Source organism: Astyanax mexicanus, chromosome 8, assembly GCF_023375975.1.
Source record: "Astyanax mexicanus isolate ESR-SI-001 chromosome 8, AstMex3_surface, whole genome shotgun sequence".
NCBI lineage: Eukaryota > Metazoa > Chordata > Actinopteri > Characiformes > Acestrorhamphidae > Astyanax > Astyanax mexicanus.
Genome location: NC_064415.1, coordinates 51984608 through 52002059, shown reverse-complemented (window position 1 = coordinate 52002059; position 17452 = coordinate 51984608). Strand labels below are relative to the sequence as shown.

Below are 17452 nucleotides of genomic sequence, written 5' to 3'. Positions count from 1 at the left end.
TGCAGTTCTTTAAATGTTCTTCTGGGTTCTTTTGTGACCTCCTGGATGAGTTGTCCATGCTCTTTTGTGTTCCATATTTTCTCCATTTGTGAATAATAGCTCTCACTGTGGTTCGCTGGAGTCCCAATGCCTTATAAATGACTTTGTAACCTTTTCCAGACTGATAGATGATCAGTGACTTTGTTTTCCTATCTGTTTTAGTTAATTTCTTCAGACTTTAGCATAATGTGTCGCTTTTAAGAACAGGTTCTATTTAAGTGATTTCTTGATTCTACAGGTCTGGCAGTAATCATGTCTGGTTGTGGTTAGTAGTGAAATTGAACTCAGCTTTCCAACAAGTGTGATCAATCACAGTTCATTTATAGGGGGCAAACACTTTTTTCACAAAGGCTAGATTGGTTTAGATAGTTTTTCCCCTTAATAAATGAAATTATAATATAAAAAGTGCTTTGTATATTTTCTCAGGTTATATTTGTCTGATATTAAACTGTTTGATAATCTGCAAAAAGTAAGTATGACAAAATTCAAAAACACTTTTTCAAGCCACTGTATAACATGGTGTAGTCAGTCTACAGCAGTAGACTGGAAAATAGGTGGAAAACAAAACCCTGAAGAGGTGCGCGGAAAAAGGCGGGAAACAGAACAAAGGAAATGCCACAAAATGGCATATACAACTGAAACACAGCTTTTAGCTTCAAATAACTCAAACCAAAACACAATCAAACTCAAAATCTTTTACTTTCTTTTGAGATCTTTTATATCTTTTTTGTGCTGCTTTGCTTTGCTTTGCTTTCCTTTCCTTTTCTTTCCTATTCTTTCACCCTCTGTGACCAGTCGCCCCTCTTTAAAGGTGCGACGAGAACGAGTGCTTTGACTGGGCTTTATATAGAGTGCTGTACAGGTGTGGCTGGTTGCCACTGATCACTGCTGGGGATTCTGGGACTTGGAGTTTCGGGACCCAACTCCATTTCTTTTTCCCCTCTGTTGCCCAGCTCCCCTGCTGCTGGCCAGTGGTGTAGCACTGCCCATCACACAGCAAAGCAGTAGTCATCTTAGAAGTGTGTTTTGGGTCATTAACGTGTTGAGAAACTGCCATTTGGACCAGTTTCCGAAGGGAGGGGATGATGTTCTGCACTGTAAAGGGTAACATCACTACTTTCTCAAATAACATTAGCGAATTCTCCTCATTTCATAATACTCTAATGATAATATTCTGATATTCTTAATAAAGTTCTAACTTTGCATGAAAAGATTTTTGCAAATAAATACACTTGAGTAAACTACACTCAATCCTTCCTACACTCAAAAGTTCTTTAGTGAGCGTGTGCAGTTCAGGAGAACTTTCCAGACACTGCATTTTAAATTCAGGAAAACAAGGGGGATGGTTCTAAATCAGGGAAATGAGATAACTCATACCAACACCCCTCCTCCAAAAGCTTAGTCTCAGATGACAATACTTAATACTTAAATAAAAAAAAATAAATAAAATAAGCTACTCTTCAAAGCATTAACAAAATGTAACAAAATGGACTTTTCCAAAAATAGAAAACAAATGAGAAAAAACAGTAACTTTCCATCAGCAGGGGTGACAAATAGATTTCTTGCAGATTTTTTTTCAGTTATTAACAGTATTTTAACAGTGAAATATCCGCATGAAAACAGTATTTTTGTGTCAAATTTCAGACAATGTCCCTATGTTTTTTTTTTTGTTGTTTTTTTTTACAAAGAAAACTTTTATTTCAGTTATTTTCCTTAAAATCTGCAGTAAAATCTGTTAAAACACAGGTAACTGATGTATTACAATTTTTTCTAAAATCACATGAGAAATAGTAAAAAAACATGAATAAAAAAGTATATTCTTTGTCATTTTAATTTTTTTTTTTTTCCAGAAAACAAAATTACTGTACAATTTACTGAAAAATTGTACAGTTTTTTTTCCCGCCTTTTTTTTTTTTTTTTTTTGAGGGGTATGATAATTAATATGGCTTTTGTCATGCTTGGCACTGCAATTGTCAGTGTTGCCTTGCCCTCTTAACTTTGAAACGGGGAAACTTTTTACTCTTTCAATTTATCCCCCACTAATGTTTTTGCATCTAAGACTGAAGCTTTGAAAAATGTCCTGGAACTTGGAACTTTAAACCAGAGGTTACCAGTTGCTAAGCGACAATACCAGTAAAGACCATTTATAACCTTTAATCATAAAATGAGTCAAACACTTACAGTAACATAACATCACAGTAAAGGTAATATTGCCATAAACTTCACTTTCACTTTCACTGAAACCATTCCGACCGGCAATGAAGACAGTGAAGATCCTACTCATGGGTGGAGCTAGTCCTTTCCTAGAAATACTTAAGCTTCCTCAAAAACAGTATGAGTAAAAAAAAAAAAAAAAAAAAATAGGTGTTTGTTGTTTTTTAAAAGGATGTGTTAATGAAACGAATGTTACAAAAAGTACTAATACATCTCAGAAAGTTAGAATATCATTGAAAAGTTACTTTATTTCACTAAATTAAAAAAGTTACTTTATTTCAGTTACTTTGTTTCAGTGGCTGAGAAAATTATTAAGAATATTATATAAGAATTGTATAATTATAATAATTAAGACAATTTTCAAGAATATTATATAAGACCAACTGGGTACTTTTGGCAGTGTGCCAAGTCCTGCTGGAAAATGAAATCCACATCTCCATAAAAGTTGTCAGCAGAGGGAAGCATGAAGTGCACTGCACTGACTTTAGACTTGATAGAACACAGTGGATCAACACCAGCAGATGACAGACATGACTCTCCAAATCATCACTGATTGTAGAAACTTCACTCTAGACCTCAAGCAGTTTGGACTGTGTCTCTCCACTCTTCCTCCAGACTCTGATCCCTTGATTTACAAATAAATATATAAAATTTTCTCAGATTCTAGAATCACCCCTGATCCTATTCATTCAGAAAAATCCATATTATTGGTAGACGCATCTCATGGTTGATTATTGGGGATAATTTCCAGTACTGTGATTCTCCACGGATCGTACACGCAGTCCTCCTCCAGTCCACTGGGCACCATTCCCGCAGTTCGGAGGCACCCAGGCCGTGTCGTATCCGTGATCGTGCCAGGTCTTCTGCATGTAGTGGCCTTGATAGTCGATCCTCTTCACTCTGCCCACTCGTACTCTGAGTTTAAGGATGGCGAGTGGCTGTGATCGATTGTTTTTTGGATATGCAGCAGCTTTCTTGAAGCTCCTACTCAAATAGACGCCACGTCCCAGCATGCCCTTGGGGGAGGGTTCAAAGCCTTCAAGCTCGATTTTCTTAGCGTTTTCCATTGTCGTGCCATGGTACATAGTAAAATACCTATGTCCAGGGTAGTGCTCTGCCATCGTCCCACAATCTTCTTCTGAAATGTCCTCTAGAAAATAAAGGAATGTGTAAGTTCACTTTCCAAGTTTCCAAGACTCAGTAATCTCTGTATTTCTCTGACTGAACTTCCAAGAATCCTTCTAATATTGGATCATCTTAAGTTCAAGTTACAGTGCAGTGGGATACAAAGTAATACAGGGTAAAATGGGACATGTACTTTATTTAAGTATACAGTACAGACCAAACTTCTTGGACACATCTTCTCTTTTTCAATGCATTTTCTTTATTTTCATGACTATTTACATTGTAGATTCTCACCGAAGCATCAAAACTATGAATGAACACATGTGGAGTTTTATGTACTTAACAAAAAATGAGCTGTCCTCCACAGTCACCGGACCTGAACCCAATCCAGATGGTTTGGGGTGAGCTGGAGCACAGAGTGAAGAAGACAAAGGAGCAACAAGTGCTAATAAACACCTCTGGGAACTCCTTCCTTCAAGACTGTTGGAAAACCATTTCAGATTTCAGGTGACCACCTCTTGAAGCTCATTGAGAGAATGATGCCAAGAGTGTGCAAAGCAGTAATCAGAGCAAAGGGTGGCTATTTTGAAGAAACTAGAATACAAAACATGTTTCCAGTTATTTCACCTTCATCTTTTTTGTTAAGTACATAAAACTCCACATGTGTTCATTCATAGTTTTGATGCCTTCAGTGAGAATCTACAATGTAAATATTCATTTAAATGAAGAAAACGCATTAAAAAAGAGAAAGTGTGTCCAAACTTTTGGCCTGTACTGTTTATATATTTCATATTTTTGAGATTGTAAGTAATAGACCAACACAAAGTAGCTCAAAATTGTGAAGTTGAATGAAAATGATACATGAATAGCCATATTTGAGTAATGTTCTGGTACCACTTCAAAATAGGACTACCTTTATAAAGGGTTTATAATTGGTTTACAATTAGTTTATAAATGGTTACTAATTAGGTTGTAAATCCCTTAAAAAATCATTAATAATCAGTTATAACACATACATAGAAAGCGCAACAATATAGATGGCTGTGGGTTCACTATTTGACAAACAACAGGTCATTGTTGCCCTTTCTACATATGTATTATAACTGATTATTAATGATTTTAAAGCATTTAAAACCTAATTAGTAAGCATTAATAAACTAATTGTAAACCATTTATAAACCCTTTATAAAGGTAGTCTTATTTTAAAGTGGTACCAATGTTCTAATGTTCCATATTATGACAAGAAAAAAATACTTTAATAAATGAATATAAAAAATAAGGACCTTGAATGTATCCTCAAGTGCAGTCACAAAGATGAAATGATGAAACTGGCTCTCATCAGGACTCATCAAAAAATGAAACCAAAAAATGCTGGTCAACCAAACTTAACCAGCTTGACTACCTTTAACTGTTCATTCTGTTTTTTTTTAGTAGAGTGTTTTGCACTTTGTCATATAATCATAATTAAAATCTGGGAATTTTGATGAAATTGTCAAAAAAAAAAACTTTAAAAATGAGTTTAAAATAAGTCTTTACTCCACAAATAAAATTAAGGTTTCAGTTTTGAGATGAGTCGAGTTCAATGCTTTCCTTTTGATTGTTGTTTTTTTTCTTATTTAAACATAAAAAAAATAAAAAAGCTACACACTTTCATATTTCCCATTACTGAAGTCTTACTGTTTTCAATTAGAAATGTGATTAAAAAAGTACAATTCTTCAAAAGTAGCTTTTTTTTTGTAGTACGAATACAGAACAAAGTCCAACACAGACACCTACTGTAAATACAGTACTGAAGCACATTTCCTGAAATGTCCAGCAACCCAATATAACATATATCTATATATTTCATATTCTAGTACAGCTTCTCAAAAATCTTTACAGTCCCAAATGTCCATAATGAATAAGGTTAATCTATATAATATATAAAATATATTTATACGTTTGACAGTTGGAACTCCAAACTTACCCGTATCCCACAGGTGAGACGGCCAATTCTCAGAAACACCTGCAGCTGATCTGGTTTCACTTTACTTCAGGTGAGACCGTGTACGGTACATACCATAAGATACGTCATTCCTGAATTATTGCACAGTAACCCTTTCTCCCACATTACAGGGGTTGGACAATGAAACTGAAACACCAGGTTTTAGAGCACAATAATTTATTTTCCTGACAGACAGTTCTGGTGGAAACAGGAGAGTTGAGGTGCACATTGAATGAATTCTGTCGTGATTTGATCAGCCGTGGTTTTATGTTTTTTGGATACAGTCCGGGTTAGCACCCGAACATCCCTTTCAGACAGCTTCCTCTTACAGCGTCCACAGTTAATCCTGTTGGATGTGGTTGGTCCTTCTTGGTGGTATGCTGACATTACCCTCGATACCGTGACTCTTGATGCATCAAAAAGACTTGCTGTCTTGGTCACAGATGCGCCAGCAAGACGTGACCTCCCACACTAAAATGACAGGTGTTTCAGTTTCTTACCTAAACATTAGAACTCCAACCTTTCTTCTACTTTTATTTCAAAACTAATCTCAATACTCATTGAATGAAGTATTTTACCACTTTATTCAGAGAGTATAGACTTTAGTGTAGAAGTGGAGAATAAAAAGCTTTGCACTTGAAATGAAAAGCAGTGTAAAATGTTTTATTTCAAGTCATTTTTAGGCATTTCTATTGATTCATTCATTATAAAAGATTGACACAATCTAAAGGACACCGTCAGATTCATAATGACATAAAGATCAGCCTATGCAAATTTGACTGTCATTAAAACCTGTAAAGAAGCTTTAAGAGTGCAGCTCTGTTCTCTATCTTGACGTTTGGTCAGAGGTCAACTAGGGCTGAGAGAGGATTTATTTTATGGTTCTTAGAAACACTACCATAAAAATACGTTACCGTTACCGTTATCGTTATCATTAAATATAGAACATTTGAAACAGGTCCAGCATATATTGATACTGCACTGATACTGAAATGAGTCATATATTAACGGTAAATGCTAAACTTTCTGGAAAAATATTCCCATAAAAGTCATCAAAATTCCATTAACGAAACTATTTCAAAAGCAATCAAGACAATGAAGATCCTACTTATTCAACAACAAGCTCTACGATTGGTAGACGCATCTCATGGTTGATTATTGGGGATAATTTCCAGTACTGTGATTCTCCACGGATCGTACACACAGTCCTCCTCCAGTCCACTGGGCACCATCCCGCAGTTCGGAGGCACCCAGGCCGTGTCGTATCCGTGATCGTGCCAGGTCTTCTGCATGTAGTGATCCTGACAGTCGATCCTCTTCACTCTGCCCACTCGTACTTTCAGTTTGAGGACTGCGCGCGGCTGCGATCGATCGTTTAGTGGATATCGAGCGGCTTTATCAAAGCTTCGGCTCAAATACACACCACGTCCCAGCATGCCATCAGAAGATGGGACGAAACCATTACGTTTGATTTTCCTCGCGATTTCCATTGTCGTGCCATGGTACATAGTGTAATACTTACGTCCAGGGTAGTGCTGAGCCATCTTCTCAAAATCTTCTTCTGAACTGTCCTCTAGAAAAATAAATAAATAAATGCATGTGTTGAATTCACTTATTTCCATGATTAGCTACTAGTATGGAGTGAATTTTGTGCCAAAAGTTTTATACAAAAAATCATAAAATCTGTAATTAAAATTTAAAGAATCAAAAGGAAAAATTGTATGTTGCAAAAAAAATAGCAAATACATATATTTAAATATACTTGGTTACTTTATTATCCTTTTCAGTTTTAAAAATATATATATTCTGTTTGAATTTTGCCAGTCTCTGCTTTTATTTTTGTTTTTTTGTAAATTCTGGTGGGCGGGTCTTAGAAGAAGGCGTTCTCCTTCAATCTCCATTGGTCAGCTGGTTTTGGCTGGACTGACTGCTGGTGTCCTGATCCCTCCTCTGAGACTGACCACGCCCACCCCGCCACTTTCCTGTGTTTGGAAGGATGCTTGAAGCTGGCGGGGTGGGCGTGGTCAGTCTCAGGCGAGGGTTCAGGGAACCCCTCAGTCCAAAACCAGCTGACCAATGGAGATTCAAGGGGAGCGCCTTCTTCTAAGCCCCGCCCACCTGTGAAAAAACTGTGCCAAAACTCAGCAGCAAAAAACTGAAGCAGAAGCAAAGGAGAGATTCCAGAAGTAAAAGTTTTTAACAGAAAAATATTTTTTTTAAATCCACATAAAATTCACAAAAACATACAAATTAAAACAAAGACTGGAAAAATCCAAACTAAACTCATTTTTAAATAACTGCAAAGAATAATAAAGTAACCAAGTATATTTAAAAATATGTATTTGCTCTATATTTTTTCTCTTTTGAATTTTGCAACATAACATTTATCCTTCTGATCTTTAAAATTTTGAGTGCAGATTTTTTTTTTTACGTAAAACTTTTGGCACAAAATTCACTCCATAGATTTGCTTTTCAATATTCAAAGAGTCTCTTTTTAATATTTAGATTATTAATAACATTTTGAAAGCTTTTGGTGTTTAGATGCTTGTTGGAAACCCCATTCAGGGGAGAGTGGAGCAAAAACTATCACAGAGTTAAATCAGACATGGCTGTTTTTTTGTAGTTCAACAGCTTAAAATTGATTGGATATGCTAATCTGTTTTTTATAGCATGATGGGAAACATCACATTAGTAGATTAGGTTTTGAGAACTTTAGGGTTTGAGATTCCCTGGCTGTGGAAGTAAGTACACCACATTAAAACAAGAAGAGACTCTTAGGCTACGTTCACATTACCATTACCATTTTTTTTGCTCAATGTGGCTCAGATCTGACTTTTTCATGGTTGTGTGAACGTGCCAAATCCAATTTTTTCAAATCCGAATTGAGTCACTTTTATATGTGGATTCTTGCTGCTTGCCATAAGCAGCCAGAGTCCTGAGAGCGGACAATTGGCCTTGCTCTGTCTGGCCAGGTAGATGATGCTCTTTCCCCACATCATTCCCTAGGTGATGTCGGTCAGCACAGGCATCTGTTAGCTGATGTATCGAAGCAGAGTTGCTGCGTTTTCTTAAAAATCCTATGTATGGTCGCACAGTTTACATGATAGGTGATGTGACCAGTGAAGACTCTGCAATTGAGTTTTCTCTCCACCAACAATTAAAAAACTTAAGTAAGCATAGTGATGGCCCAGTGGGGCTCTAGTCTATTACTGAAATGCCCTAGCTGGCAGGTTAATCAGTCCAATGAGGCCCAGCTGGGACCGACTGGGGCTCCACAAATCACACTTGTTAAAAAGGTGGGTGAATATGGACCTAGAAGTCTTGCCCAAGAACTTAATTGGTGTAAAATGGTGTGCAAGGTAATTAAACCCCAAGCTACTACAGTTATGCCAGTTGGTGTAGAGTATAAAAGCCTGTCTTTAGCAATAAATGGCAACTCAATGTATGTATTGGAGTACCATTACTTACCACAATAGGGGACTCTATGGTGATCTTTTGTGATCCTCCAGGGACCCTTTTAAAAGCGTGGTTTTCTGAAAATGAAAATACATACAAAAGTTCATATCATTTCTGCAAGAATAGAAGGATTTACTGAGACTGAAACTGAAACAATTGCTTAATCTGGTTTTAATCTGGGCAAATGTGTTCATTAAAAAACAGTCATTCAAGGTGATTCAGGCTTTACAATTTTTCCTAAGCGTTTAAAACACATTTCTCAGAAATTTGGATCAAATTCTCAAAGCTCTAAAAACACAGGGGCACCAAGAGGTCCAGTGAAAAAGCGCTGCCATCAAAAGAGCTGCCACTGTAATCGGGACATGTTTGAATCCCGGACATGTAGCTTGCCATCAGCTGCCAGAGTACTGAAAGAGCACTTTTGGCTTCTCTCTTTTTGGGTGTGTGGTGGGTGGTTGGAAGGCTCGGCTACCGGTAGTAACACTGCTATCTCTCTTTAACACTAGAGCATTAATACGCAGCGTGTTATAAATATATCTGATGACTGATGATAATCACAGCAGCCCTGTAACAGTTCAAGAGCCTAAAATGCTCCTTTCCCTCCGAGCTTCTTGTAGTGTGCATAAAGAAAATAGTTTGGTTAAAAAAAAAAATTGTTTGCTCGAATTAAAGAAATCATGAGCGTGAATTGCAAATCATTCACTCAAATTAAAGAAAACGTTGGCACGAACTGCTATATCGTTCGCTCAATCTATTTATTTATTTTTTTTATCCATGGCCCCTTCTGGGCTCCATATAATACATCAATTAATAAATAAGATTGTATCCTTTTTCCTAGCATTAACCCAAACCTTTAACTAAAAAATAACCCTAAACCTAAACCTGAAATGGTAAGGGTAGGTTTGTTACATTAAATTTAGAACTCTTTAGAACTGCATTGATCAAAGAAATGTTACTGGATCATCTATGAGGCAATTTCCCAAACAGTGGTTAAGCCTAGTTGTAGACTAACACATTTTCCTATTAATAGAAAATCCCCTCTCAAAAGTGTTCATCACCCCAAACAAACCACTTTTAACATTCTTGTACAAGTTTCTACAGTGAAGTTAAGAACTAGTTTCAGTAAATCATGAATTCATTTATCTATTTATCGTTATCTGATGGAAGTACAAAGTTAACACTTACCCTGATTACCAGCGAAACACACTTCTCAGAAACTTCAGCAGCTGCTGCCCGTGCTTTACTTTCACTTTTGTCCAAACCCGGCTCTTATTTATAGAAGAGCACGGCCCAGACGTCCTGTTCTTCACAACTTTATTACACAATAACCATATCACCAAAAAACATCACAGATATTCAGTTTGAGGTTTTGTAGTTCAGTACTAAGAACGCTAATCTTTATTAGTACTGGAGCACAAATTCACTCTTTACTACACATAGCAGTAAAGTAACGTTTCCAGCATTAAACCAGAAACCATGTTTTAACTTTCAGCACAGCCTGAAACAGCTTGGGGGGATTTAGCTTGTCTTGTTGGAACAACAACAACATTCCAGTTTAAACTGAACTGGGGCAGCAGTAGTTTCACTAGTTTCACTATAGGGCTGCAACTAGTGAATATTTTGGTAGTCGACTAATCTGCTGATCCGATTAGTCGATTAGTTAATGATTATTTCTGAAGTTTCCTCCATTTCTAAAAAACAATAGAAACAGCTGAACGTGAAATTTAAAATGCATTTAAACGCCTGGATGTTGTTTAAATACATAAAGTAGGGTGACCATATTTTCTTGTGGGTAAACCAGGACACGAGGGTGCGTGGGGGTATGGGGGGCGCGTAGTCGCTAAATGACGCCAACACCTAATTTGCATAATGCATGTTTTTGAAGAAGCTGTAAAGGATTAAGGTTGTGGGAGTGAAAAAAGGGAGTAGAAAACATCCTAAATATGTTAGAAATGTTACAAATGAACAAAATCTGTTGCTTTTTTTTATTTTTTTTACGTTTTCTTTATTTTTAAAGCTATCATAGACAAATTGTTCAATGGTTCAAAAGATATTTAGCTTTTTTATAAAGAGGCAGACACTATGGAGGAGGTGAGTGACAAGCTACGTGGTGAATGAGGTGAGAGACTGACTGAGACTGTGTGAGTTAAATTCAATATTTTTTTTTGTGTCACACTGAAGACAGTTATATTTACATCCTGATCTGTAAATACGGGCGGCTGCAGCGCGGCTGAAGAGAGCGTGTGTTCATCTCAGACTCGCCAAAAGTCTCCAATAACAACAAAAACTTGCCAGATTTGTCGGTAATCGCTTTTTTTTTTTACAAAAAAAGTCGCTAAAGGGGCTGAAAAGTCGCTAAATATAGCGACAAAGTCACTAAGTTGGCAGCACTAATTGACAGTCACACTGTCTACATTCTGATTAAGAACAGGGCTGCTCTCACTGACGCGACTCAGGGATTATGTCACACGCAGCGCAGTGCCCTAGTGCCTGTAAATGTAATGGTCCAATGAAGGTAATTTAAAAACCAGGACATTTCCTCACTTTTAAAAAAAAAAAACGGGACGCCCGGTACAGGACGTGAAATACGGACATGTCCCGGGAAATATGGACGTTTGGTCACCCTATATAAAGTGCTGATATTTAGCGATTAAATATTTAATCTGTTGAGTTTGGGCACTTTTGGAGACAAACTAAGTTGTAACTAATGTAAACTGTGTGAGTGAGTCTTTTACCCATCTACCATTGCGCTTCTGTCTCCAGCACTTTGTATAAAGCAGTACTGTTACAAATTAATTATTAGTCAACATAAAAATTTGTAGTCGACAAATTGAAATAATCTACATTGACGATTATATCGACTAATCGTTGCAGCCCTAATTCTATATAGTTAAAAGTGTAGAGTAGAAATGGTTTTTTGTTATGTTCACTGTATATTATATTTAATCTCCCAGAAAAAAAAGCTGAATTTAAAAAAACCCAAGGGTTCCAACAACAACAACAAAAAATGCTCCTCCAAGAACCTAAACTGAACAAAAATATTTTATATAAAACTTTTAGTTTAGTTTTTAGTTTTAGTGCAGTGTTCTCTCGCAAAACCTTACAGCACTTCATGCTTCCCTCTACTGACAACTTTCATGAAGATGCGGATTTTATTTTCCAGCAGGATTTGGCCCACTGCCCACACTGCCGAATAGAGTTGCACGGTGTACCGAAGGTTCGATTCTTTTTCGATACTACGTCATCACAAACGATTCGGTTCTTTAGCGTTCGATGCTTTCGATACTGTATATAGCCCAGTCACTAGCTTCAAATGAGTCAAATTAGTAGGCGCGATTTGATTCAGTTCATAAGAAAACTGATTCACACCGCAGCAGTCGGTGTGGCAGGATTCAGATAAACTTAGTGTTCTGAACAAATGAATCGATTCACGCGCAAGCCAGCAGAGAGGCAGCGAGTGTAGAATGGCGACGGCTAAAATAACAGATGTCTCTCGTCCGCGACTTGAGGACAAAATGGGCGCGAGGAGTGAAGTGTGGGAAAATAGTCTGAGATGTAGGCATCTGTTTTTTATTTATATTTTTATTTTTAAATAAAATAACGAAAACTGAAAGTGAAACTAAACTAATATATTCATAAGCGCTGTTTTCACTCCCGCAGTTGTACAGCGGGGGGTGTTGTGCCGATTCTGTCCGCGAAGCGGGAGTCGGATTCAGTAGCGGATTCGGCACAAGCGCGGCGGCACCTCGCGGTCCGCGGTGTTAGTTGTAAGCGCTCGCGCTAGCCGCAAAATACGACAGAAAACACTGAGGGAGCTGCAGAATTATGTGTGGGACTAGAATATGAGCACGAGGAGATCAAAGAGAACCTTTACCTGTGAGTAGCTCACATCAGAACACGCAAATCTCTCGCTCTCTCACTCTTTCTCTGTGTCTCTCTCGCACGTGAACGCCTCCGCGTTTGACTTGCAGCACTGTGTTTAGCTGTTCTTAAAAATCATTTTAATTAAATAATAGTTCTATGCTTCTATGTTACAGTGTTATTTAACATAATTCTGATCATATTTCGCTCATTTAGCAGACAAGCACCCTGATCTCTACAAAGAGCTGTGAAGTCGACAGGTTAGTGGAGTTAGTCAAGATAAGCTCCGTCTGTAGCTTTACTAAGATTTACTAGCGACTGCTAGTAAATCACATTAACACGGAGAGGAGTGTGCAGGAGTTTTGTTTTGGACCCGTGGTTTTCTCTATTTCTCCATTATCCCATTGGCTGTGAAACATGAACTCAAGATGTTCACGTTTTTGCGTTTCCATCGCAAATCTGTGGTCAGGCACGTAGCCTGCTTGATCGTTACACTGAACATGGGCTTATTAAAATCGGTAAACGGTTGGTTAATAAAACGGAGCAGTGAGTGTTAAAATGAACATAACATTGTAATGTTCTTCTGTCTCTTTATTTTCCTTATTCAGAAATGAAAGCGCAGCGTAAGTTCTACTATAGACTCCAATGCTACGTCACCTAATTACCTATCCAATCAGATTTTCTCTTCTGCTTTAAATAACGATCACTCATTCAGTACCTTGCTGCATTTCAGACGCTGTTGGTCGCTCTTCCTGACGTTGTCCGCAGTTCTCTCGCTTATGTCCCGTTCTCGCTTCTAGTGTGTCCGACCGGCGTCTCGTGTTGGCCTCCTGTTGCTAACCTCCTACTGCTGGCCGCTTTGTCGTCGGACGCCTCCCGCTCCTACTGACGGCTGCTGCTCCCCACGTCCGGTCGGCTGTGCACGGAAGACGCAATCTGCTTGCCACGCGCCGCGCCGTTGGCTGGCGGCCCGCTACTCTACCCCCTCCTGCTCTGTCCCGCCGCCGCCCCAGCCCACTGTCGGAGATAAGCCCCGGCTGTCCCGGTCCTTCAGGCGGTCGCTGTCTCGGCGTGGAGTTCGGACTCTGGTTTGGTCGCTGTCGAAGAGCGCTGTGGATCTGCTTCCGGGTTGCCTCTCCCTGTAACGCAGTGTTCTGTCGTATTGTGCAACCCGTCGTGATGTGCTTCTCGACGCCAGTGCCCATGCGCGGGGCCTTTGTTTGTTTTCTTATTTCGTGGTTTTCTGTTAAGTTGTGGTCTCCCCTCCTTACTCTTAACTGTCCTCCGATATTTTGTTTCGGCTTTATTGTATTCCTGCTGAAGCATGTTTTGAATATGGGGCTTTTTCTAGCGTTTTTACTTTATTTGTGTACTAGAATAGCGCGGTTCGATAGGGTGGCAAGTTGTAACTGAGCACCGGTTCACCCGGCCCCTCTGCCTTCGCTCCGCCTCCCCTGGCCTCTGCTGCTGCTGCGGCTGGCGCGGACCTGCCCGTATCTTTCTCCTCTGGCGCGCTCTCCCTGGAACTTTGACTTTTGCTGAGCTGACTGGCGCGCTCCTGCCTGGATCTTCTAATGTTGCTGTGCTGCCTAGCGCGCTCCTGGTTCGTTCGCCGCTACTGCGCTGCTGGTGCGCTTCTGTCGGATCTGCTGCTGCTGCTACTGCGCTGCTGGTGCGCTTCTATCGGATCTGCTGCTGCTGCTGCTGCTACTGCCCTACCTGGAGCTTCTGCCGGATCTGCTGCTGCTGCTGCTACTGCCCTACCTGGAGCTTCTGCCGGATCTGCTGCTGCTGCTGCTACTGCCCTACCTGGCGCTTCTGCCAGCTCTGCTGCTGCTGCTGCTACTGCCCTACCTGGCGCTTCTGCTGGATCTGCTGCTGCGCTGCCGCGTGTGTTTCTGCCTGGGTCCTCTGCTGCTTGGCCTCTTCCTCCTCCTGTTTAGCTACTGCCGTGCCTGGCCCGGCTTTTGGTAGGCCGTTTGTTTCTGCTGATGCTGCTATGGTTTTCCCCGCGCTTGCGTGCTGTCATCCTACAAGGTAAGGTTCTTCTTTTGCCTTCCTTCCGAAGCCCGTTTGCCCCCGGCGCGTGGATGGTCCTCTTCGCGGTCTTTTGACCTTATGGCTGGCCGCTCTTCTACCTCTTTTCTTTTTCTTTTTTCTGTTCTGTCTTCTGTTCGCTGTTCTGTTGATTTTCCGGACTTTTGACTACATTCTAACATTCTACCGCTCACTGCTTCCTTCTTCCGTCGTCTCTTCCCCGACCTCGCCTCCCTTACTGTCACGTGCAGTTACTCATGATTGGGTTTTCGCGTATTCGCTTCTTCGTCATATTTTGTATCATGTGCATGTTTGTGTTTCTCAGTGCTTTCAGTCTCTTGCGTTCCATGTCATTGCTCCTTGCACTTTGCTCCGTAAATTATTGATGGCAGTTGGCAACATCTACTGCTCTGCCTAGTTTACGGTATTCATAATGGTAATAATATTGATAGTACTAATAGTGGTAATGGTAGTAATATTAGTACTAATAATAGTGATATTGATAATAATGATGCCGATGTTACTCTTTATTTTGTAGCACCTTCATACGTTTCAATGCAGCTCATCGTGTGCTGTACATGGAATAAGCACGAAAACTAAATATGTAATGGTTCATAATAATGCTAGTGGTGCTAGTACTAATTAGACATAATGCTAGAATACGAACTGATGTACAATGAATTGTCCAACTGTAGTATATTATTTATTGGTATATTTATTTATATAACCCATACATAATGATTATAATAATAATGGTACTGCTGATACTCTTACGAATTATTGTACCTGTAAAATGGATTAGTTGTTAAAGCTTAGTTTAACGGAATATGTCTTCCTCTGCGTTTTAAAACTGTTTGCTGCTGACCTGCTTCCCGGCTTCTCTTCTTCTTGCCTTTTCTTTTCTATTTAATCTTCTTATCTTTTCTGTTCTTCTGTGTTTTGATCCGTATATAGTGTGTTTCTTTATTCTTACTGTTCTTTATTTCTTATGCATCGTGCTGTTGCTGCTGGATGTCTACATTTCCTTAGGGCTATTTCATATCTATGTATCTGTATCTTTATCTGTCTCTGGGTTCGCGATTTCGCTTGGGTGCTTTTCGTGTGTTCTCTGTTTGCTGTGTCGTTCGTGGCTTTTCTAGTCTCGCTTTCTTGGTTGTGGTCCGGTATTTCTCATTGTTCTCCTCGGCGCCGTTTCTTCGGCTGCGCTCGGTGCGAGCGCCGCTCTGTTTGTCGGTTTTGGGTATTTATTTCCAAGGGCGATAGTTTGCCGACTGTTGGCTATTAATTTTGACCCTCGCCCCTGGATCTGCCTCTCAGTTCTGTACGAAATGATCGGTGGTGATCGCGTGCGTTTCATTACTTTTTATTTTCTCTGAAATTATTAATAAAATACGTTGTGACCGCGAAGCTGTGATCACGATCCTCATTTAAGTTGTTCTTTCTGCACTCCGATTATGTCATTGCTCAATTTAATTACCTGGGACTCAGTAATTATAAATTAATTTCATAATTGGTAACAAACTTTCTCTCTACAAAATTATTGATGCCAATTAATAAGGAACGTCGTAATAGTCAGATTATCCGAGTTCGTTTTCTAATCCAGCTATATGCTTACTCCTCAAAAGCATTGCAAAAAATCCTCTTCCTCAATTTAATATAGCTTGCCATTTACAGAAATAAATCTAATTTACAAGTCTTATATATTCTCCCTATGTTTCCACTGCATACGGCAGCTTTTATGGATTTAAGCGCACAGGCATTTCACGAGCGCGCGCCGACAATATTTATTTGATCAGTTCAATGCCTCACGCTGTCTGATTTAAGCTCTACTCCTTCCTTCATTTCTGTTTGCGCGAAACATTCTGTTGCAGATAACAGGGCCCTGTTTTACAATTAAAATACTAAAAGTGCACTTCTATTTCTGTCTTCACTTCTGGGGCAGCTATCTGCTTTCACGCTCTTCTAAACTTTATGCGCCTCTGTTTGGTTTCACCTAATAGCTACCCTATGGCGAAACAGTGGTCAGATTTCACCTGTCAAATGTCAATTAGGAAACGCTGACCATCTCCATCCTGCTACGCTGGTCGCTCTCTTTAGGAACGACGCAGCCACATCCTCAGCGAAGCTGACGTCACCATTTACTACTTGAAGAAGACGGGTAATTTCAGCACACCTGTCACACACTTAGACCAGAACTGGACCTACTGCTGAACGCTCAGCAAGCTCATTCAACACTGTCTAAGTAAGTATTATTTATAAGCAAACACTGGAGGCGGTGGAAGTACTACATACTTTAGAGTATGTTAATTTGTGCATCAATCCGGCGATTTAAATGATCTATTATACATCAACATTTGCTTTTGTTTCAATGCTTCACTAACAGTATTAACCAGTATTAAAACGATCTGTGATGCTCTCCCAACACTGCTGATTATCACATGTCTATACCTATAGCTTAATGCATTATGGCCCGTGGTCATTTACATCAACACATGCCAGGAGACAATCTCCTCTTTATCTTGGGCTCACAGCCCAGACGACATGACATGAGGATTATTGCATGTTACTAACAGCATGTTTTTTCAGGGGTCGAACCCCGCGCTCAGCGTTTTACAGGGCGCGCAGCCCGTTACTAACAGCAACGCATGCTTTGGGGGCGGTCCCCGCGCATGAGGGCTCAACGCCCAACCTAGATGCATGTTTTGGCCCTTGGCCCTCACTAACAGCAATGCATGC

At 39.6% G+C, this 17452-nt stretch overlaps 1 protein-coding gene across 1 annotated transcript; it reads right to left on the bottom strand.

Moving 5' to 3' along the window:
• Positions 1-89: 89 nt before the first annotated feature.
• On the bottom strand, positions 90-10266 carry gig2q (grass carp reovirus (GCRV)-induced gene 2q). The gene is given in 5 exon segments (XM_049483139.1): positions 90-3067; positions 3069-3422; positions 6517-6935; positions 8831-8895; positions 10004-10266. Coding segments are annotated over 3 exon segments (837 nt in total). The 5' UTR covers positions 6907-6935; positions 8831-8895; positions 10004-10266; the 3' UTR covers positions 90-2974.
• Between the last annotated feature and the right edge of the window lie 7186 nt (positions 10267-17452).